The 22792-nt window shown below is 40.8% G+C and overlaps 3 protein-coding genes across 5 annotated transcripts in view; all 3 read left to right on the forward strand.

The window, feature by feature from the left end:
• erich1 (glutamate rich 1) lies at nt 1–15016 on the forward strand. Of its 2 annotated transcripts, XM_086094370.1 has the most exons (7): nt 1–568; nt 1151–1273; nt 1386–1538; nt 2970–3353; nt 3460–3654; nt 5960–6120; nt 14899–15016. In XM_086094370.1, exons 1-6 carry the CDS (start codon nt 550–552, stop codon nt 6082–6084), a joined length of 999 nt encoding a protein of 332 aa, XP_085950496.1. In that variant the 5' UTR covers nt 1–549; the 3' UTR covers nt 6085–6120; nt 14899–15016. The 2 variants fall into 2 exon arrangements, with proteins under 2 accessions (XP_085950496.1, XP_085950495.1); XM_086094369.1 differs by lacking the exon at nt 14899–15016 and having other exon boundaries at nt 5960–6294.
• LOC147163077 (uncharacterized) lies at nt 9049–13250 on the forward strand. The gene is made up of 2 exons (XM_086094371.1): nt 9049–9279; nt 11174–13250. The coding sequence occupies exons 1-2, from the start codon at nt 9229–9231 to the stop codon at nt 11459–11461; spliced, it is 339 nt and encodes a 112-aa protein (XP_085950497.1). The 5' UTR covers nt 9049–9228; the 3' UTR covers nt 11462–13250.
• The window catches only part of LOC147163078 (uncharacterized), a 20095-nt gene continuing 12250 nt past the window's right edge, over nt 14948–22792 (forward strand). For both annotated transcript variants that reach the window (XM_086094367.1, XM_086094368.1), the window contains exons 1-3: nt 14948–15090; nt 17603–18205; nt 18351–18403. In XM_086094367.1, coding sequence (XP_085950493.1) covers nt 15051–15090; nt 17603–18205; nt 18351–18403 — 696 coding nt within the window. In that variant the 5' untranslated portion in view covers nt 14948–15050. The remainder of the gene's footprint in view (nt 15091–17602; nt 18206–18350; nt 18404–22792) is intronic.

Raw genomic sequence — 22792 nt, forward strand, 5'->3', positions numbered from 1 at the left:
AATATTCACCTGTCCGATAGTATTTTGGCCGGGGAGACACATGTTCAGTCAAAGTAGATTTTTAGAATCACTTATTCCACTGAGTTGTCTCATCAGTGTACTTGTTGACGACATGTAGCATAGCACTTGCTTTACACGCCGAATAAAATAGAACGTATATAGCAGATACTATCGATGCACGGATGCGTGGTAAAAAGTGAGCGCAGCCTTTCTGCTATGAACGTCAGCATCCAAATGCTAATATCTTGAATGGAGTTCCGGCCGGCTGTAATACAACTCCGGATGCTGTCACTGCAGTCGTGATGCTACAGTGAGGAGAAGAGCCACACACGCCGCCGACCTGTATTTAGCCACAAAGTCTAGTGTGTTGGTTGACGCATTATATTAATTAATTTGTGAGTAGGTCAAAACTAGAGTAATGCAGCAAGCTAATGCTAATGTTTATAAGGTTGCCCGAGAGATAGCTAAGTTAGCTAGCAGTAGCAGTGCTCTCGGATCTGCTTCACGACAACTAACAAATTGTCTTCGCCTTCAGTCGGCCCAGCAGACATGACAAACAGGAAAGAAGGTATGTATCACATGTGCCGTCATGATTAACTACATTTCACACTGCGAGAGCGTTTCGTTTGTTTGAAGTGGCTAGCTAACGTTGCTAGCTTGTCATGTTTGGAGCTTCTAGCTGTAAACAAATACACGTGTTCCTCTGTCTCAGGCATCTCGACGAAACAGTGTAAAATTATGGAAGAGTAAAATTTTTACGGAAAGATACACGCACAATTCGGCTTTAATGATTAACTGTGACAACGCAGTGCCTGCCCTAAGGTGAGGGAGGTAAACAACTGGATACCTGACAAAATAAGATTCCAAAAGAAGCTCTTTTTAAGGCTGTTTGAAATAGTTTGCATGACCCTCGTGCTTCATGCTGAACTCACATCTTAATAATCATAATTTAAAAACTGCATTTATTTTTGCTTGTGTTATCTTTGTCTGATCTTGATGATTTTGAAAGTGGGGAACCTGCAAAAATGAACACATTTGAGAAGAGGACAATGAAACCTAATGTGTTCATCTTTTATTAAAAGTGTGAGTCTACTGCCCTGTATATAAGATTAACTATTTATAATATAGCATATGTGTGTATTCCATATAGTGTTCCAGTCCAAGGTACTCCAGAAGCTTTACCCTGCAGCCCCTAAATTGGAGAAAGAACCCTCCCCACCATGCATAGTAGTGGATGTGAAAAGAAAAATCACTCATCAGGATATTCCTCACAGTAAGATTTCTTGTATTTCTTCACTTTTTGTGTTGCTTGCATTAATTCTTTGATAATTAATATTCTCTAATGGGGTTTGTGATTACATTAATATTTGTTTCCCTTTTTGTAGGAAATGACGCAATGACGCCGAATACAAGTACAGCAATTCAAAGTAGGCGAATGTACACAGTTCTACCTCCTCCTGAAGGCTACAATGCAGATTCAGTGAAATGTGTTCCATTACTACAGCTTGAGAGCATACATTTTGGGGAGGGTCCATCTGGTAAGGCAGCTAGCTTTAATCTTCTGTTATTGTAAACTTGTGATTTGCATCATTAATGTAAATCCCAATAGATTTGCAAAAGAAATGTACCTTAAGGTGGTCTTGGTTCTTGAATTGCACTCAATTATTCCACTCTGTAAAACAGACCATGAAAATTTTGTTGTTCCTTAAATGCAGCACATATGGTCTTCTAAGCCTGCTGATTACCTCAATGTTTGGTAGAAGAAATTAGTATACCAATGAAGCCCTATTTCATCAGATGTGATTTTTTTAATGGATAAATGGTTTTTAAATTGCCCAATGCATTTTTAAAGCAGTGTGCTGTGTTTGTCTGTCTTTGCACAAATTGTAAGAATTATCACATTTTAATTGCAGTGTTGTCTCATTTCACAGCTCACTGTACTTATCACCTATCTTAATGTTGAATCCCACCTGACGTTATTTGTTTTACTTCAGTGAACAGGACAAAAATAGATGGAATGTGGCAGCATCTGTAGGTTCATTTTATTATACTTGTCTGTGATTTCACTGGCCACTACATTAGGTACACCTGTAAGATGGGTCAATCAAAACTAATCCGAAGTTTTTATACATTGTCCGTTTCGATTAAATGAGTGAATGAATGATAAGCTCAACAGGTATACGTACTCTGAGTGTTAAAGTGAATCTTATTATGTAACTGATTTAGGTAGCTTCTTTTTTTGGGGGGGGGGGGGTGCTTGTGTGCGTACAGCAGTCAGAATTTTCAGCATGAATGCTACTTGTCTGATAGCCTCTTATGTAGCAATTAGAGCTGTCAAACAATTACATTTTTAATCAGATGAATCACATCTTAGAATTTTGATTAATCGCTTAATAAAAAAGCCTTTTTTATCTACATTTTTTTCCTGCCAAATTTGAAGAGCGGCAGTTATGTGTTAATTCTTTTGACATTTCATGTTGTGAGGGCGTCTTCAAAATTTTTTGATCGACTGCACACGCTCATCCTCCTTTTTTTCTCCCTAATCAGTTAATTACTTACATAATTTTAATTGAAAAAAATGACCCCGATATTTCGACATGAACAAATATTCTGAATGTGATACGCAAACATTCATTAAATGCTTTACTTTAATGCATGAAATTATGTTTATTGCTCAAACACAACCTGAGCTACCTTAAACGAAGCCATCCGCTGTCACGCTAAAGGATAATCTATTGTCAAAATTAATAGTGCGATTAATCTGTGTTAATTCATGATTAATGCAATATTTTTTTGTGATTCATTAATCAATTAACGCTTTAACTTTGACAGCACTAGTAGCAATATCAAGAAGTAAGAAATAGGGATGATTGCTATGTGATGCTACCCCACTCTTTCATCTGCGTAAATCTCTTTAGATTGTTGTTTTTCCCAGCCCAATTAAACAATTTCTTACCTATGGCCTGCAGGTCATGATATACAGGAATGCAGTGAAGAGCTGGAGCAGGATGTAGAAGCAAATGAACAGAAAAGAAGGAAAAGAAGAAAAAGGCGACTGAAGTTTCATGAAGGTACAGATGAAACAACGTCAACTATAGTGTCTAGTGTTGTTCAGAAAGGGACACTGATGAATGAGGAAAAAGTGCACATTAGCCGGAACAAGAAAAGGAAACTGAAGAAGAAACGCCACAAGGAGAAGATGCTCTCAATGGGTTTAATGACCCGGGCGTCTGCCCTGGAGTTCACATACCAAAGAGAAACCGATGAGGAGGAGGAGGAGAAGGAAGAAGACGGGATGGGAGCTGAGGTGGCAGATTTCCTCAGGACCACAATGGAAATCTATAAGTCAGATTGTGAGTGCTGTGCTGTTCTAAACGTTTTTGCAATATCACAGTGCTTTATTCAAGTGTGAATTTGATAGCATTAGACCAAGTAATGGGAGGTCCTGTGGTTCCTCAGCTTTACTACATGCAGAGAAGTTTCCTCTCCTTCCTGGTGTGTTGGAGGATCTTGTGAAGAGCGTTGCCAGTGGAAGCAGGCCTGCGTCTCTCTTAAAGTGTCTTCACGCTCTGAAGCTATGTATTCAACACAAGGACCCAAACAGACTGGAAGAAGCACTGCAGGATCTCAACAACAACACCCTAATGGCCGCAGGTTAGTGATTGTTCAGAAATTATGCTGTGGGCCAGACCCGGCACTCCACGTCATTTTATGTGGCCCGCAAAAGCTTTTTCGCAATTTGTTCTTGCTTGATGCTATGGAGCTCTGTCACGCTTGAACAAAAAAAAGAGCCTTTCACAAACTGCTCCCACAAAGTTGGAAGCATAGAATTGTCCAGTTAATCATGGTAAGATTAAGACGTAAGAGTCAAGGGAACAAACGAGTCTAATCCAACCCCTGACTGATTAATGTTATTAAGAGATCTGTGTCAATCAATGCTGTTGTTCATATAGCCCAGGGGTCAGCAACCTTTACTGTCAAAAGAGCCATTTTTGGCCAGATAAATAACCCAAATTCTGTCTGGAGCTGCAAAATATTTGGACATTGCGATGAAGGTAACAGTGTGTTAGTGTTAGTCTAATGAGGGCCCATTTGCTAATTAGAGCTGCACCAGAACACAAAAATATGCAACATCCAATTCATTTTCGTTGAATGATTTCTCATATTTCCTTTTTCATACATTTTTAGACTTTTCTGTCTTTCTGTCAAAATTTCTGACATTTGTGGCAGTTTTATGGATGCATGCATTTTCTGCTTCTTCCTTTTTTAGACATTATAGATTGTTTTGTTTTTTGTGTTTTAAAAAAAAATCCGCATTTTTTTGCTATCAATTTTCTGGCAATTTGATGGTAATTTTCAGGATTTCTTGTTTTGTTTTTAGACATTTTATAGTTACTTTTTAAATGCTTTCTTTTCTGCCTTAAAAAACTAGATTTTTGTCTTATGTTATTTTTATTTATTAATTTATTTGCAATTCCAAATACATTTTATGGTAATATTCTTGCTTTCTTCTTTGTTTTTGGCATTTTTGGTTACCTTTTGAACATTTTTTTCGTGTCTGCCTTTTTTTTATTCAATTCCCTGACATTTTTTACACAATTTCATAGAGATTTTATGGTAATTTTCAGATATATTTTTTTCTTCCTTTTTTGGACATTTTTAGGTTGTTTTTTTCACTTAAAGTTTGGACTCTGACTTATTTGAATATTTACTTGTTTATTTTTTTAATTAGTCCTATCTAAAAAATAAAAATAAATATATTAAAAAATCTAAATTACTCCTAGTTTTTTTCTCTCTAAGAGATCCACAGGGATCCACTGAAGTGGGACTAAAGAGCCACACGTGGCTCCAGAGCCGCAGGTTACAGACCCCCTGATACAGCCAATTAAAGTACAGATGAGGTAAACAGTCCAAAATGGCTTCCTCTTACTTGGATGCTCAGGCACATCATTGGCAGGTCCGTGCAAGTTTGTGCTTGCCTTTGTCAGCCCGTGCTTGCCACTCGTGCCATACGCATTCCTGTTGCTGTATGCTTCACCTGAGTAAACGTGCCCTGACCTGCCCTTGTCGGCCTTCACCTGCACATACATGCTCTTAATGTCCAAAATCATGCACTTGAACTTAACCACGCATCTCACACATTTAAACCTGTTAACCTGGCTTTAACCCTTTGTCAGCATCCAAAGCACCCCAAGTGTTCAGGCACGTTTTTATTCATGTGTGATTGGTTAAATGCTCTCATAATAGGATTAGCAGTGACTTGTCAGGGGTCCACTTGTTTGTGTGTGTCTCAGAAGCGGCAATGCAGGAGACACTAACAAGGAGATTCAACCTCTGAATGCACATCTGTCCATCCACATGGGCAGGATGGGGCCTTGTGAAAGCCACGTTGTTGCCAAGACTGCTGTAGTTTTCCCTTTCCTCTTTGTGCACCTGCTCCACAACAGCTTGAAAGCCGCTCAAACATGCCCACGGTCTTCATGGCGAATGAGTCATCCTTATGTCAGTGTTTCATAATGCAACTCCCCCACCAGATTTGATCAAAGAAGCAGCGTATAAATCGAATTCAGAAAAAAAAAACATTCAGAATCTTTTTCTTTCCTTTTTGCTGGTGAAGGTTCTTTCTATTGACTCATCTTTTTCTTATAATAATAATATCATTTTAGAGAATGGTTTGGCCTTCACATCGCATTCATGAGTTTTGATATTCCGAGAATACTATTTTTTTTAACTCGGTCCACTCCAGTTTATTTCAATCCCCCTCAGCATGTTTTTCTATGCTGTGGAGTTCCTCTGATAAACGACTTGACTGATGCAGTCCCAATGTTCATTTTATGCAGCCCTAAATAGAATTCTTACTGACAGTTTGTCTGCTTTAATGTCACCATGTAAGTACTTAATATTTTCTTCCCAGATGTATTATGTTCAAGTACCACATTTTGTTGTCTTTGTGTTTCAGAGGAAACCACTGCGGTTGCCACATTGTTCCAATACTGGATAACAGACATTCTTACCATAAATGGAGCCAATGAGACTGAACTCTCTAACAGACTTAGTCATGCATCAACACCGTGTAAGGATTAACTCTGTGCTACTTCCATATTGACATTCATAATTATGGTAAGTTTGTGTCGCTCTGATGCTATGCAAATATTTTTCTTTGATTAGTTTGTGGATTTTTCTATACTTATTGGACTAAAACAGTATTAATCAAATAAGAAACGGTAGTTGTATTGATCTGTTATTTACCGTATTGCTGTAATATATGCTGTTCAAATGAATGGGAACTGGTAACACTTGTCTGTCTTATCTTACCCCCAATTACCAGCATGGCAAATGTCAGCACTGCAGGGAGTCGTGTTTTGTTTACTTTCATGACATTTAAACTATCCAACAAATCAAATGGCTTCTCAATTATATTAGAACAACTGTCTGCAAAACACTGTTGTAATTTGAAATGATCATGGTGTGATTTTCAAACTGACTGTGAAGTATACATTCATTTCAAATGACAATTTTTAATGATTAGGCGTACACCGATCGGCCTTGGGGGGGATCGGTGATCGGCGGATCCCTTAAAAAATAAACCGATCTTTTCCACCAATCCCATCTCCCTCCTTAAAGGAATACTTGATTCATTGAGCCATTTTCATCAGTAAAAAGTTTGTATTTTGTCAAGAACGAATTTGATAACTATATTATTTTTTGTATACATTTAATACCTTTAAAAACTCTTTTTTTTTTTTACTTGCTGTCGACTGAAGATGATATCACCTGTGCTGAGGAAGTAGGTAACGACCAATCATGGCTCACCTGTTTTCTGTGTTTGGTCAGCAAACTGACCCATGATTGGTCGTTACCTACTTCCTCAATACAGGCGATGTCATATTCAGTCGACAGCAAGTGGAAAATTTGTTTTTAAAGGAATTAATTCTACATGAAAAATAATGAAATGATCAAATTCATTCTGGACAAAATATTAACCTTCAACTGCTGAAAATGGCCCAGTGAGTCCAGTATCCCTTCAAAGGTCTGAAAAAGCAAGCCACTGTCCTCTGTTTTCCAATAAAATAAGATTGGAACACTGAAAGTGTATGCTGCTTTTGAAAAAAAAATCGGGATCAGCAAAAATCCCGATCGGCAGGTCAGACTTTTTAAAAGATCTGTGATCGGCCAGAAAATTGTGACTGGTGCACCCCTAGTGATAATTTATAACAAATAACTACTGTAATTGAGCAACTTGCCTCTCACAAACACTTGTTGCAGTTATCTAACTTAGTCTACACTAATATAGAAACACAGCATGTTGGATGCATGTTGGACTCATTGCCGCCTGGTGAGCCTGACGCTAGCTGTAATCTTTTCCGGTGCATTTACCCAAAGCTTGTTGCCAGGGGAGGAGTTCATGAAAAGGACAGAATTGTCATGGCTGCGAGGTGTCATTGTGTCATGTTGAGTAAGAGCTGTTGACTTTTTCACAACTGAACCAGTTGCAGTGCAGCGATCGGAAGGATCTGTTTATGTACATAAAGCTCACAAAAATATGAAACTTCAGTTGTTTATCAATTATGGTATTGGACAGAATATTAGTTGGAAATACATTTTAAAAATCACAAAAGTTATAAATTGTTTTGCACTATGTTGCCTAAACAAAGTACAGGTATTTGTATTACCTACAACGTAGATAAAATTCTGACGGATTGTCTGATACCCATGTGGCACACAGGTATGTATCAACCTGTTACTACGGAGCCCCTCTGGGTACAGATTGCTAAACTGTGGGTACAGATTGCTAAACTGGGGGAACATATTAGTAAACTGGGTACAGATTAGTAAACTGTGGGTACAGATTGCTAAACTGTGGGTACCGATTAGTAAACTGTGGGTACGATTAGTAAACTGGAGAAACAGTTTGCTAAACTGTGGGTACAGATTAGTAAACTGGGGGAACAGATTCGTAAAGTGTGGGTATAGATAAGCAAAAAAAATTGTTTCATACCCTGGCACCAGAGGGGCTCTGTATATTACAAATGTCGTACTCCTGATCTTTATTCATCACTTGCAAAAGCACACATGTGTCAAGATCCGGAACTCGAGGGCCTGAGTCCTGCATGTTTTTGAGGTTTCTCTACTCCAACACACCCAATTCAAGTGATCATGTTTATTATCAGGCTTCTGTAGAGCTTGCTGATGAGATGGTCATTTAAATCAGGTGTGTTGGAGGAGGAAAACATCTAAAACATGCAGGAGAGTGGCCCTCGAGGATCAGAGTTGCAATGTTTTTAAATGCCACGAGCAGATTGCCCATGTTGTAATGGCATTGGTCAATACAAAAGTGTGATTTAATTTGGTAATTCAGTTTTTGTTTGTTTGTTTGTTTGTTTTGTCCATGAAGAACGGTTTAATCTAATCGACACAGTATTTTACTGAACTGTATTAAGTTATCTGGGGCCAGAGACGATATCAACTTTTTCTTACATTATTAACGGTAAGCAAATTATTTTAATATAAACCCCCCCAAAAAAGCTTTAAGCATTCAAGTGGTTTGTGAAGATGAATTAAATTTGCTAATAATCACTAGTAAACATTACAAAACTTGCTTTCAATAATTATTTTGCATTTACTTTTGCTATGCTACAGCAAAAGTATGAATGACACTCTCTTTTATTTGTCTATTTTGATGCTATTTTATGACCTGGGTCATAGAATGGGTTTGCATTGCCTTAGGCAAGTCAAACGCTCACACCCCAAACCAGGTCTTGTAGGACCTGGGGGAGTAAATAAGAATCTACAGTACATTCCTGACTGAAGTCGTTCTGTAGGTCTACCCAAATCCAAATAGAGTAACGCACAAGCCTACACTACATTTATTTCAACAGAATTTTGATAAACATTTCTAGATATCCCCATCTTCCACTTAAAAAAGAAGAGTGTCACCTGCAGTATATCTGCAATAGGATCAGTCTTGGTTCTGTTTACTTCTCCGTCCTCGTATGCCAAGTTTTGTAATCCCATTAGAAACAGCAACTGCCCAAGCCTGTTATAAAAGGAGACATTATCAGGGTGGACAAGTCCGCTTTGAACCAGGTAGTTATCTGAGCATAGGCGGACGTGACCGCGCGCACCGAGTTAGACCGTCTGTCGGCGGGTTTCCCCTCCTGGGAGTCCAGGAAGGGGAGCGGCAGAGACCCAGGTCTTCTTGGTTCAATCATCAACAGCACCGGCAAAATGTTTTTCCGACTCCCGAGACTGACTCCGGGCTACATCAGGTTACTGCAGGTGAGATTTAATTGTTCTTTTGTTGTGGTGTTAGCTTTTTATTCAGTACTTATGTAATGCTAAGGTCCTATGTTGCTTGTGGATTTTTCTGTATAGCTGCCTGGTTGTCATGGAATTCCCTTTGATTTCGATCCATGTTAGCAAAAATGAATCAAACTGAATCTCAGGTCGCATAGTGCTTGTTCACTATATTGGTCCTTGGAGGAGTAGTTCTTTAAGACTGATGTCATGACTGCTTTCAAGGTTGTGGTTTTATAGGCGCATACACGGCTTAGCCTCAGGCTAAGTATACAGCAACTTTATTTCACTAAGCTTTATGCTGCCAGCAGGTGGCCGTTTATCTGCCTGGTGGTGACTCGACTGCAAATGTAATGAAATGCATACATATCGTTCTATACGCACAGTCTTTCCATGCTACGATTTCCATAATTATTATATAGGACGCATTTGGTTTTAGCTCACGTCACACAATTACCTTTTCAGTGACACAAACAATGAAGAAATGTAAGCCTGTGACAGCCCAATGAGTTGTAAATGGAAATGAGAATTGGGTGAGTGAGCTTCAGGAATGGCTTTTTAACTGCCTGTGACACAACAGTTTTGGAAAATGAGCTTTCTATTATTTGCTCTGCTTTATTATTGTCTGCACAGGAAATTGCCCATGTCGCAAAATAGACACGTTCTTTGTTTGTTGGAAGAAATATAGTAAAAGAGAGATGGTGGGCACTATTCTGATTAGGGTTGTCACTATTTTTTAGAATAGATTATTCTATCGATTAATCGGATAAAATGTTATTTCGCATTTAAGTGCATTACAAGACCATTTCCCCCTAATTATTTACTGTTTATTAACCAATTATTGTTTGGCCTTTAGTATTTTTTTAGTGATTACAAACCAACAGAACCTCAATTCAGCAATATCAATGAGAGGAATTGATGTTGTACTCATCGACCTTTTTGAAACAAATTTAGTCATTGGTTCAGTCTTTGTTTTCCAAAGCAAATGTGTTATTTTGATTAAATGCAAAAGATAATCAGGCTACTCTGATGATGGACTGCAGAAATCAGAGATTAATTATTGTTGAGAGACTGAAATTGGAGGATTTGGACATTTTTAATTTAAACAATGGCTCTAAATGATTACTCAATTAGTAAAATAGTTGTTGATTCATTTGATAATCGATTGTTTGTCGATTAATCGATTAATTTTGAGAGCTCTAAAATACAGCTGTCAATCGACAAATAATCGATTATCAAATTAATCGACAACTATTTTGCTAATTTAAATAGTTTAAATTAAAAAGGTCCAAATCCTCCAATTTCAGTCTCTCAACATTAATTAATCTCTGATTTCTGCAGTCCTTAATCAGAGTAGACTGATTATCTTTTGCATTTAATTAAAACATTTGCAAATAAAATGTACGTTTACTTTGGAAAACAATGACCAAACCAGTGACTAAATTTGTTTCATAAAGGTCTGTGAGTACAACATCAATTCCTCTCATTGATATTGCTGAATTGATGTTTTGTTGATTTGTAATCACACACAAAAATAGACTAAAGGCCAAACAATAATTGGTTAATAAATAGTCATTAGGGGGGAAAATGTTTTTGTAATGCACTTCAATGCGAAATAAAATTTGATCCGATTAATCGATGGAATAATCCATAGATTAATCGATTCTAAAAATAATCATTAGTAACAGGCCTGCTCAATTTTGATGGGCATTGCGGGACTGAGGTGAAGCTCAAGTGAGAATATCTATTGTTACTTATATTGTATGAGGACATAATGGTGTTGTTTTTTTCATGATGTGCTAGTATTGAAGCTTTCAGGTAGCTCGTCACAATCTGTCAAAATCCATCAACTGATTTGTCTTCTTTCTTCTCTCAGACCCAGGCCTACCACAATGTGTGTGTGGTGCGTCCACCCGAGAAGACCATGCCAGGATTGGCTATGCTTCTCGGGGCGGTGGGGATCGGGATGTGCGGGTACAGCTCCAGGCAGTTGGCGCTCTACCACCGACCTTCCAGCCGCGTGCTGCAGAGTGTTGGCTCGCACACCGATGCCAGCATGGCGGGCGCGGCAGTGCTCAGGAACCCCTTCTTGGATGCCACCCGCAGGGCTGGAGCCTGCCAGGAGATCCCACCTCCTTCCTTTGTGGGCCAAAAGTTTGTTTAAAATAAGATCAATGGTCGGGTAAAGATGGGCCACCATAGGATGAGTTTCGGTAACCACGCTTTTGCGTGTTGAAGATTGTAGCTATGCCGGCCCATTGTCTCAATGAGGCCCATGTGCTCTCTGATGACATGCAAATGGAGTTACCGGAACGATTCGCCCTGTGTTGGCAGAAGGCTGGACGTGACATTAGTTGTTTGGAGTCATGTAGTTCCTACATTTTGTCATTATCTGTAACAGCAGTGCAATAACCATTTACTGTGAAACTGATATCAGAACTTCCCTCACCGAACCGCACGTATGTTTAATTTAGAGTCCTTGTCTGTTTTCATACGGCAAAAAAAGGAATGAGGGACAACGGTAGTAGTCCTTCATAAACAGATGGCACGCAGCAAGCAAGCAGAAGTGAAAGAACTTTACTTTAGCAGGCTGTCTCATGATACCAATCAGCAGAACAGGTCGCATCCTTGAACAAAGCCTCAAACTAAAACCATCAATTAAGGGACAATGCGGAGGTCGGAGGTTGGCTTTGTGACTCAATTAATGGCCCTCTAAGAATGGGCTACTAATTGAGTAACAAAGCTTAGTCAAGGTGATGAAGTACAGCAGGGAGGAGCAGCAACTTGTTTATGACAGATTATGTGATGGTGGCACAGATTGCGGCATTATTTATTTATTTTTTACTCACACAGGTGGAAAACCCCACCATAAACGTCCCATCCCATCATAGATAGACAGTCCATGTGCCCCCAAACCGTACCTTCCTCCCTGCAATGCCCACCATTTGTCTCTCTGCCATGCATGAGTGTGGATATTACAGTGTGATATAGAGTGTGTGTTCACACCCAACAATAAATAAAAAAAAGAAGCTGTAACAGCTCAGAGAGGTGGATCCAAATTGGCGAGGCATTGAGCGTGGTTGAGAATGCGTGCTGTGCCTTAGGGAGAGCACTTGGTCTAACTGTCAAACTGTTGGGAAAAAAATTCCCACGAGCCAGATCATAGACTTGGTGTGTAATATGAGAATGTATTTTTTTTTTCTCATGTTGCGTTCCGTGCTGAAGATCAAGTATTTCCTGTCTAACTTAATTGTGACAGGTTGGATATAATTTAGAAAGACAATCGCCAACCTCCTGAACTCCATCCCAATGTCTGATTTGAAAGAAAACATTTCTAATGTTTTTCACCAACAACAGGTTAAGTGGAATCTGACTGGACACAGAACCACGTCCATGTGGACAATATGTTCTCTCGAGACTGTGTAATCAATATAGCGTGAGTTGCGCAGAGGTTTTATTTTTTGGGGCCACTGCAGTCTTGCATACGGACTATATGCCACGGAGGAGGCGGAACTTCCGACTTCCGGGATGTCACCCAACAACTTTGTTTCTGTTTCCGGTTTGCGACGTGTGGGCCGCGTCCCAGTACTTGCGCTTCCGCCTTTGTGCCCCTCGGTTGCGCGTTCCCGTCGACGGGTTAGAGGCTGCGAGTGTGTAGTGTCTGTCTCAGTGTCCGAAGCATTTCAGATAGCCGAGACGCCCTCCCGCCGTAAACTCTGACTTGCTGCTCTTCTGTTTATGAGGGATTACTGCGGAAGATGCGCATTTAAAGGAGAAATTACAGTATAGGCAATTTATGGATTTTCCCCTATAACTGTTCCTCCATGGATTTATTGTTTGAGTGCAAAAAAAAAGTCGTCCTATCTACCCCTCTTGAATGTTAGTTTTGCTCTGTTAGTGATACAAGTGAAATGTAATGAAAATAATTCATGTAAAATAAACAATTTAGCAAATTCCATGCGTCGATGTTGCCTGAAGACCAATTTTTTTTCTGTGCAAGTAATTCAATGACTATTTATGACATTACTGCTTCTTTTCTTTCTTTTTTGCATACAAATATACTCTATTTACTCTAGCCTACTTGGCAAAGTGAGATCAGTTCATCCCTAGAAATTAGTACTTTTGAATAAGGGTACTCGTCTTTTTACAGAGTACATCTAGTTAAATATGTTTTAAACCCAAAACTGTTCAATATATTTGTTGGGCGTGCAGGTACTGTTTGAAAATTAGTCGTGAGCTATCCTAATTCTCCTCACTCCATTAATACACAAAAACAAGACATCATCCTGTATAATGATACACTATCTTACTACCATTAAAATCGTTCATCTGCACATTTTAGTACCACTTTTCGTCACCGGGGTTCAGAATGTGAAACGCCTCCTGAGTAATGGATGACTTCACATTGGGAACAATGTGGAATTCACAACATTGTGCAAAAGGTATGTGACATGTTTAATCGTTGCGTGGTGTGGTCATGTTCGTGCGCCACAGCGACGTCAGCAATCATATTAGAAGATGACTCAAGAAGCAACAATTTTCTTTTTCTTTTTTTCCCCCCAACATCAGCAGCTCAACTCCTCCCTCTGGTGGACACGCAGAGCGGAAATTCTCGCAGGCACTCTTCGCTTTGCGTCGTTTTAGCTCGTCTCGCTGTAGGAGGACTTACGTTCATGTTTGGATTATCCTAAAAACTGTTAACATGAATTAAAATGTGTTTAAAGTCGATGTAGCGACTTCTAAGAAGACTCGGCGAGGCAGTGCGCCTTGGTGGAGACGCGCTGGAAGAAGCAAGTGTGGGGAAGAGACAAGTTGACCAAACTTAAACGGATTTTTGGATTAGGTTGTCCGCTTTCAAAGGTCTGTGTCCATTATCATTCTGTTTTAGTAGGTGCATGCTAGTTTTCCCTCAAGTGGAGTGCTTAAGTGTTACTTTTCAACACTTTTGTCACGCACCTTACAGAAGTTTGATTTAATTTATATGAAACTAGTGTATTTTATATGTCTCCGCTCTAGTTTTGCCACATTGATTACAGTTTCTCATTGAATATCTGTAATCAGGAATGTGTTCAAGGTCCGGCCCGGGGTACACTTATGACCCGTTGCTGATTTTGTTCATTGTTTTTACACAGACTCTCGCATATTCCAAGAATGAAATTTAACACGGCTCGCATCAAAAGGATAGGACGAAAAGTTGAAATAATGTTGACTTTTTTTTGTGTGTAACAAATGAAAGTTATCACATTAAGATAGTCATAATGACATTTTGTCGCATTTTTTGTTTGTTTGTTAAAAGTTTTAACTAGCCTGATGTCACACTTTTTTGTATTGCATTTTAGATGTCACACTAAGATTAACTTTTGTTTGTTTGTTTGTTTGGCCGCCCTTCCTTCCACATTTTTGCATGTAGCCCTCTGTAAAACGTTTGGGCATCCCTGCTTTAAGCACAAGCAGTTGTTCTGACCTCATTCTTGATGATGTGTTGTCTTCTTTTAAAATTGTAATTAGAAGCACCAGTCACATCTGAAGCTCACGATCATGTGAAGGAAATCCGTTTAGAAAGTTTTCAAAGAGGCTTGAAGTCACTGGCTTGTTTTTCAGCTTTCCTGCAGTGCCGAAGAGGTAGGACCTCATCCATCATCTGGACCGGATGTGCCGCATGTGCAGGTCACCCCAACCGCCACTTTGATCTGGGCTGGGCAGGCGAGCAGCAAGCACCAGCAGGGTCCTTCTGCGGCCAAACTGACTGCAGGATGGGAAGCTTTTCTAGCAAGGACAGCCATGGACTCACCGGTAGGTCACTACATGTTTCGAGCTTGTGCAAAAGTTGGAGAGAAGGATATGTAAGGGCCGATGAGGAAGAGAAAGGTTACAAAAGAGGAAGCAAGCGGAACGGCTGCGCATGCGGAGGCAGGAATCTTGGCAGCCCTCCTGGGTGTTGCTCAGCGAGTGGTCATTCTCCTCGCGTCCCCATGTGATCCATTCGGGCCAGCTGTGATGAATCGGCAGAATTTCCCGGCTCAGCACAAGGGCAGCGGATTAATCATAGAGGCTTAATGCTATCAGACATCCACGCCCACTCACACACACACATTCATTCAGTCAATCTGCCACCCATGTGCATGGATGGACGAGCACATTACGGTCTGGAATGAAGAAATAAAAAGGGAAGGGAGGTTTGAGAAAGTTATTAAACAATCCTGCCATTCTTTCACGATGATTAGGTGCATAGTTGCTGCTTTCACATCATTTAAAAAGAAATCCTTCATTTTGGGGGGCTTTTGTCTGAACAGGGAGAAGAGAGAAGGCCGAGGAGGTCTGGTGCTCAGTGCTTATCTGTAAATCTTCGTGATTTGTGGCAGGTTGTGAGAGCCAAGCAACATTCAATGAAACCACAGATCCCAAACAGCGTTTGCTATGATTCTGTCGTCGGTCTGTCTGTCCCAGAATGTTGTGGTTAGTTGATGTTGCTGCAGCCTTGTCGACGGGCAATCTCCCTGTTAAAGAATTCCCACTGGCATAGGCAGCTCATTGAAGGGTGTTTTCCCTGACATGCCAGAGGAGTGACCGTTGTCCCATCATTCTTCCATGACATCATTACCCGATGATGCAGATGCTCACTTGGCCATTGTCAACTGTTTTTTTTTCGTTCTTTCTTTAATTTCAGTCCACTCAAAATGTTTTCACACTAGCTTGCTTAAAAGTATTGCTTTGTGTTTTGTCTGGATGTGTTTTTGAGAACATTGGCTTTGTAAGATGGAAACTGGAGGTTTGGTAGGTCTACTGTTGCTTTAAAGTGTGGTTTGCCATTCTGCTGTCTTATAACAAAAAAAAATATGCAGGTAAAATGAAATATAGTTAACTTAGTAGGTCCATAAAAGTATATCTTAAAGGGATACTTAGCTCATTTAGTAATTTTCAATGGTAAAAAGTTAATATGTTGTCCACAATTGATTTGATAATTTTATAATTTTTCATGTATTTACAATTAATACCTTTTAAAAACAAATGTATCCACTTGCTGTCGACTGAAGATGACATCACCTGTGCTGAGGAAGTAGGTAACGACAGATCATGGCTCAATTTGCTGACCAAACCCAGAAAACAGGTGAGCCATGATTGGTCGTTACCTACTTCCTCAGCACAGGTGATGTCATCTTCAGTCGACAGCAAGTGGATACATTCGTTTTTAAAGGTATTAATTGTACATGAACAAAAAGTTATCAAATTAATTCTGGATAAAATAGTAACTTTTTACTACTGAAAATGGCTCAACGAGTCAAGTATACATTTAACATTATGAAACATGATTGCGTTAAGGCAAGATAAAACATAAAAAATATGGAAACTTTTACATTATGACCCTATCATTTTTGGCATAACTGTATTTTTTACATACAGACAACATGCAATCTAGAATTTAAGTATTGAACCCAGGCCTTGACCTATTTATTTTTTTTGCTTCTCAGCCACAGACCATGCTCAAGGTATTGCGATTCCCTACGAATTGCGTGTGACTTGAGCAATTGGTCACCAAGCCAAAAAAGGAAGTCACTGATCGAGGACTACAACGCGATATTTTACCAATCCCTAGATACCATTGCAGCTCGGCTTGCACTAACAATGCAACTAACTGGCAGAACTTGTTCCACTGGTGTCAAACTCAAGGGCCGCCACATCATTACGTGGCCCTCTGAGGCAAATCATGTGTGTCGACTTCATGTTTCTTGCTGACTTGCTAGCAAATTGTCTTCAGTTTTAACAACATTGAGATATTAATATATAACTAGTTGAACATAATTTATTTTTATTTTTTACTGGATTGTGTTGTAAATATGTGATTATGTGAAGGATCATATTGTTTCATAAAGGTCCTTTGAGGTCAACTATTCCTATGACAAAAATAAGTTTGACACCCCCAAATTGCCAAATTGTTTCTTATATTGCTAAATTTGGGAATGTCAGACTCCCCTTGCGTTGCAGAAACATAAAAAATAACTAACTTGGCTTGCTCAAATGCTAAACTGCATTGTCTCTTCCAAACCTTTTACATGTTGCTACATAGTAAAAAAAAAACATACTTACATCAAATCAAATCATAATCCCACTGAATTGAATCTTTCCACTTGAAAATGGTCTGTTCTTGACTCATATGCCCCATTAATCATCATCATTGAGTAACTTTTAGCAACAAATAGACCCACCTTCCCTGCAAAATTAGCAAGCACCACTGATATTTGTACAGTATGTGTTTAATGCCAAAAAGATTTTGACATAATGCTAAATTTGTGGTTGTTTCCTCCAGGAAACCACCTGGATAGTTTCCACACTCCCCCTGCTTCCCCACAAAGTGACAATCCCGGATTTGTACCTAGCGCCCCCCAAATCCTGCCCAACGTATCGCCAAAACCTCCCAGTGCATTTTCATCTTCACCTCCTGTCCCGGTGCTCGCATCCTCCAGCGTCAAGCGATCACAGCCAAGTTCTGCCATTCCTCCACCTGAGTGGAGGCCTCCTCCGCCACGACACAACTCAAACAGCTCCGCAACTGTCTCCGCAGTCAGTCCAACTTCCACCAAGCCAGAAAGTACATTAGCAGTGAAAGGACACATTACCTCGGGCAGAAATGGGAGCCCTTCTACTTCTACGCCTCGGACTGCGGTCGCACAGGGCAAGTGTGTGCCCGTCAGCCCTGCAAAGAGCCCATCCGCTACTTGTAGCTCCTCACCGGCTGTGTGCAGCTCCTCTGGACCAAAATGGAGAGAAAGGGACAGCAGTCTGAGTCCGTCTTTGTTACCGGCTCCAGAGACCAGAGATGTCCAATCCAAGGAACTGGACAGGCTATTGGACGAGTGTCGGACAACATTAGGGACCTCTAATAGTCAGGATGGACCCACGGATGTCATAGGTAAGACCCGCAAAGCATTTGTGTGGAGATCTTGTTCCATCACAGGCTCATTATTTGCTTGTATCGAGAAGGGCCAAACGTTTCTTTGACCTTTTTCGTTCGTTTCATATTCATGTGACGTTACCTGACATTTCTCCTCCATCAGAAATGCTGAAACATCTCCAGGCAGAAGTGAAGAATTTGAAGAGTGCGATGCAGGTGAGGTGGTATTCAATTATCTATCAATCCATTTTATCTCATGTTTGTCCTCATGCAGCTCATGTTGGTCTTGCGTGAGAGGCAGGGTGTGCACCCCGCCCCGCTCGGCATATATAGACAGATAACCTTTGCACTCGCAATTACACACGTATGGGCAATTTTGAGTCGACATTTGACATAACATGTTGGTTTTTGGAACGTTCGAGCCAGACGTAGTACTTCACAGGCCAGAGCTGAGATTCGCCGCATGTATACAGGGTGGAACAATTTAACTCATTCACTGCCATTGACGGCTATAGACGTCAAAAAATTATTTGAACTATTTCTATTTGTTTCACATTTTTTCCCCCTTTTGTTAACAAGAGTATGAAAACCTAGAAAAAAAGGGGGAGGGGTGTTATAATTTCATGAAAATGTCCTGTTTTCATTGTTTTTCATTGAACCAAGCATGTTTTGAATTTGACTAACGCTTGTGTGGGAGGCGGTGTGCACCGTGTTTTTACCGGCATATTTGGTATATGATGTGTGTGACGTGAACATGAGTGGCAGGAGAGAACCTGGGAAAGAAGACAAGTTGTGGGAGTTAGGGTAGCTACAAGCTATATAATATTTTGTTATGATGTGCGAGTGCCATAGAAGACTGTTAGCTGCTGAAATGGGGTAAAATATGTATATAACATATATAATAATAATAATGCAAGCAATATGGCATCCTGTTCATTCATCTGCATTCCATTCCCGTTGTTGAAGTCTTAGAAGTTGAAATAAGGTGCAGAACTGTATGGGCGGCCCGGAATTTTAGCTCACAGGTAGAGCTCTGTGCTCCCAAAGTGCTTTACATTTTGACTGCTCATTCACCTACTGATGACACAGCATCAAGAGCAACTGGGGGTTCAGTATCTTACTCAAATATACTTCGAGACGGTCACAATTTAGCCTGGGATCAAACCCACAACCTCAGGGTAGAGAGGCAACCACTCTACCACTGATCCATGTCACCCTACTTTAAAAATATATATTTACAGTATATATATGAAAGTACATATGCAAATGATTTCGGATCAACGGCTCACATCTGTTCAGTTATTATGCACGCACAACTCTCCCCCCCCCCTCATTTACTAGAGAGGTGAAGCCGTGTATAGTAGCGCTTAAGCTAGCTAATATAGCAGCTCGCATGGTTCCAACAGCTCCTCTACAGTCCTCTTTTTGCCCAATTTTCTAGCTAATTTATGTATATATGTATTCCAGTGGTTCGAAAGGAAAGATTACACAGCCATTTTAAAAACCTTTATGAGCTGTTAATACATTTAAAACAAGAGGACAAAAAAAAGATGCAGCTGTTTATCAAATTGTCCAATATATACGACCCCCTACAAGCAAGTGACCGTGGGGTCAGTGTTTGTGATTGTTCATCCTGGAGATAGCATTGATGCTATCACAAAATAGTCTGTGAATTGGCCCTGCTGGCCGTCTTGGGAGCTGAGGGTCTGGAAATGGCGGTCTTCCTGTCCTCTGTTGAGGACCCTGAAGGGAAAAGATGAGCTTCTCAGTGTCTCACCGGTCATATATTTATTGTTAAGTCAACACATATACACTGTAATAGATGACCAGAATGTATAAGTGTGCAATGAAGGAAACGTTTGTCGTGATTATTACAATTTCATCACATTAGGAAAGCATTTCCACAAACATTCCTCAGTTTTCTTAGATGCTCCCCGCTCCTCTGAAGATGTTGTAATCTGCAGTGATTTCCTGTTTCCAATTCTGACCCCTCCCTTAGGATAGCAGCTACAACAGATGAAATATGACCCAAAATGGGCTCTCCCTTCTTAGCTTTTCCATCTGCAATTGCTATGCTGTGTATGTCGTATAATATCAAGTCATGCAGGTAGAATTTGAGCAAAACGTTCAGGAATCTACTAATATGTGGACTAACCTTTTTACACTTGTGAAACAGTCAATAATTCTAAAATAAAAACACTACCTATATTTTTGAGCAAGGTTTTATGATGGCAGCTGTTTAGCCCAGGGATGCAGTAGATTGAGGTGTAAAAATGTATTCCATGTGGGAGGTCACCCTGCATCTTGTAATACAGGTTAGACTGCGCGTATGCTTCAGTTTTCAAATCTCATCTCGCATGCTTATTTGTCTTCCTGGACGTCTCTCCTTTATGTTTTATGTCTCCGTCCTCTCTTTTCCACTTTCCCACACCCTCGAAGAGGCTTGCAAATGTAATCCCTGCATGGGCCAGCACAGACCACAGGGAGAAAAAGCATTGAGAGGTAGCCGTGTATTAGAAATCAAGGCAATCCAAACCTGTGTTTACATGGGCCCTTGCTGGGCCAATAGAATTTGCAAAGCCTGACTTTATGAACCCACTCAGTCTGCTCTGCTGTCCTGGGAGCTGGTGGAAGGAGGAGGGGGGGGGGGGGGATAGCAGTGCGGAGGTGGGGGTTCACAATCGGCCGTTCAGGAGACAAAACTTGTTTTGTTTTGTGCAGTGTAGTGAGGAAAAGGAGGGGGTGAGGGCTGATGCGCTTGATCACACTGGCCATTTGTTTTTAATGTCTGTTGCACACGGGAGGCAGAGCAGAGGCACAAATACACACAGACAAATGCGCCGGAGAGTATGAATGATTTGTACTTTGTGAACTGATGTCTACCCCTATTGTGCCTCTCTATTTTCTTCAATTCTTCCATCAGAGATTTAACCTTTTATTCCTGCGCACAAGAGTTTGAAAAAGTACAGCCTTTTTTTCTGCAGTGTTTTCTTCACCTCTTCCCTCATTACAACCCATCTCTACCAGCTCTATTCCTTTCATATTTTAATTGCCGTTTCAAGAAGTGTATTGGGATGCACTGTTTCTCTTAGCCAATTAATCAATCAATTACACAGTGTCTGAGAATGCCATCCATCCATTAATCATCTACCGCTTATCCGGGGTCGGGTCGCGGAGGCAGCAGCTTAAGCAGGGAAGCCCACACTTCCCTCTCCCCAGCCACTTCAGCCAGCTCCTCCGACGGGATCCCAAGGCGTTCCCATGCCAGCCGAGAGACATAGTCACTCCAGCTTGTCCCCGCCGTTGGGACATGCCCGGAACACCTCTCCAGCGAGGCGTCCAGGAGACATCCGAACCAGATGCCCGAGCCACCTCAACTGGTTCCTCTCAACGCGGAGGAGCAGCGGCTCGACACTGAGTCCCTCCCGGATGACCGAGCTTCTCACCCTATCTCTAAGAGAGAGCACGACCCACAGCTCGTGACCATAGGTGAGGGTAGGAACCTAGATCGACCGGTAAATCAAGATCTTTGCTTTTCGGCTCAGCTCCTTCTTCACCACAACGGACCGAAACAGAGTCCGCACCACTGCAGACGCTGCACCGATCCGCCTGTCGATCTCCCGCTCCAACCTACCCTCACCCGTGAACAAGACCCCAAGATACTTGAACTCCTCCACTTGGGGCAGGATCTCATCCCCGATCCGAAGAGGGCACTCCACCCTTTTCCGACTGAGGACCATGGTCTCGGATTCGGAGGTGCTGATTTTCATCCCAACCGCTTCACACTCGGCTGCGAACCGCTCCAGCGAGAGTTGGACATTACAGCTTGAAGAAGCCAGCAGCACCACATCATCTGCAAAAAGCAGAGATGCAATGTTGAGGCCACCAAACCAGACCCCCTCAACACCTCGGCTGCGCCTAGCAATTCTGTCCAGAAAAGTATATTTGTTTGTTTCCGTTTTGCAGCAATTAGCATTAGAATATAGCTAAGTTTCATCATTATTAACAAATCTATTTCAAACTGTGGGGTAAACAGCTTTGTTTCAACTTGGCCCTGGTTGATCTCTTTTGCTCTGCTGCCACCTGCTGGCCGTTTGTGTAATGACTACAATTTCTTCAACTGTTCTGTGCAGTTGAAAGGCTGCATCAAAGCCTTCTTTATGCTCTAGCATAAAAAAACATAAATACATCTTTTGGACACTTAAAACATTTAAAATATAACATATTTATACGTTTTTGGAAGCAAATGAGTTAACGGCCCAATGACCTCACTGGATGAACTTAAAGACTTAGAATCAGTGGTGGCTCCTGGCATTTGCAAAAGGTGTGAAAAGTAAAATTTGTATTTGTATATGCAAATAACAAGAGCCGAACGAGTATGCTGCGATAGGCTCTCGGGTTGTTTATATGCCGCTCCCTGGCTGATCACAGTATGTCAGTCAGTGGTCATGGTGAGGAAAAAGAAACAAAAGGCGTCAGACAGTTTTGTTTATTTTGTCATTTTTCCAGCCAGTCTTGTAACCATACTTTTTAGTGTAAGGGTTGTGTGCTGATTTTTAAACATTGTAAGAAACTGAAATGCTTCCGTTAATAGAACATTATGGG

The sequence above is a fragment of the Leptonotus elevatus genome, chromosome 14 (genome assembly GCF_054856555.1).
Source record: "Leptonotus elevatus isolate MCC_2025b chromosome 14, RoL_Lele_1.0, whole genome shotgun sequence".
Lineage (NCBI taxonomy): Eukaryota > Metazoa > Chordata > Actinopteri > Syngnathiformes > Syngnathidae > Leptonotus > Leptonotus elevatus.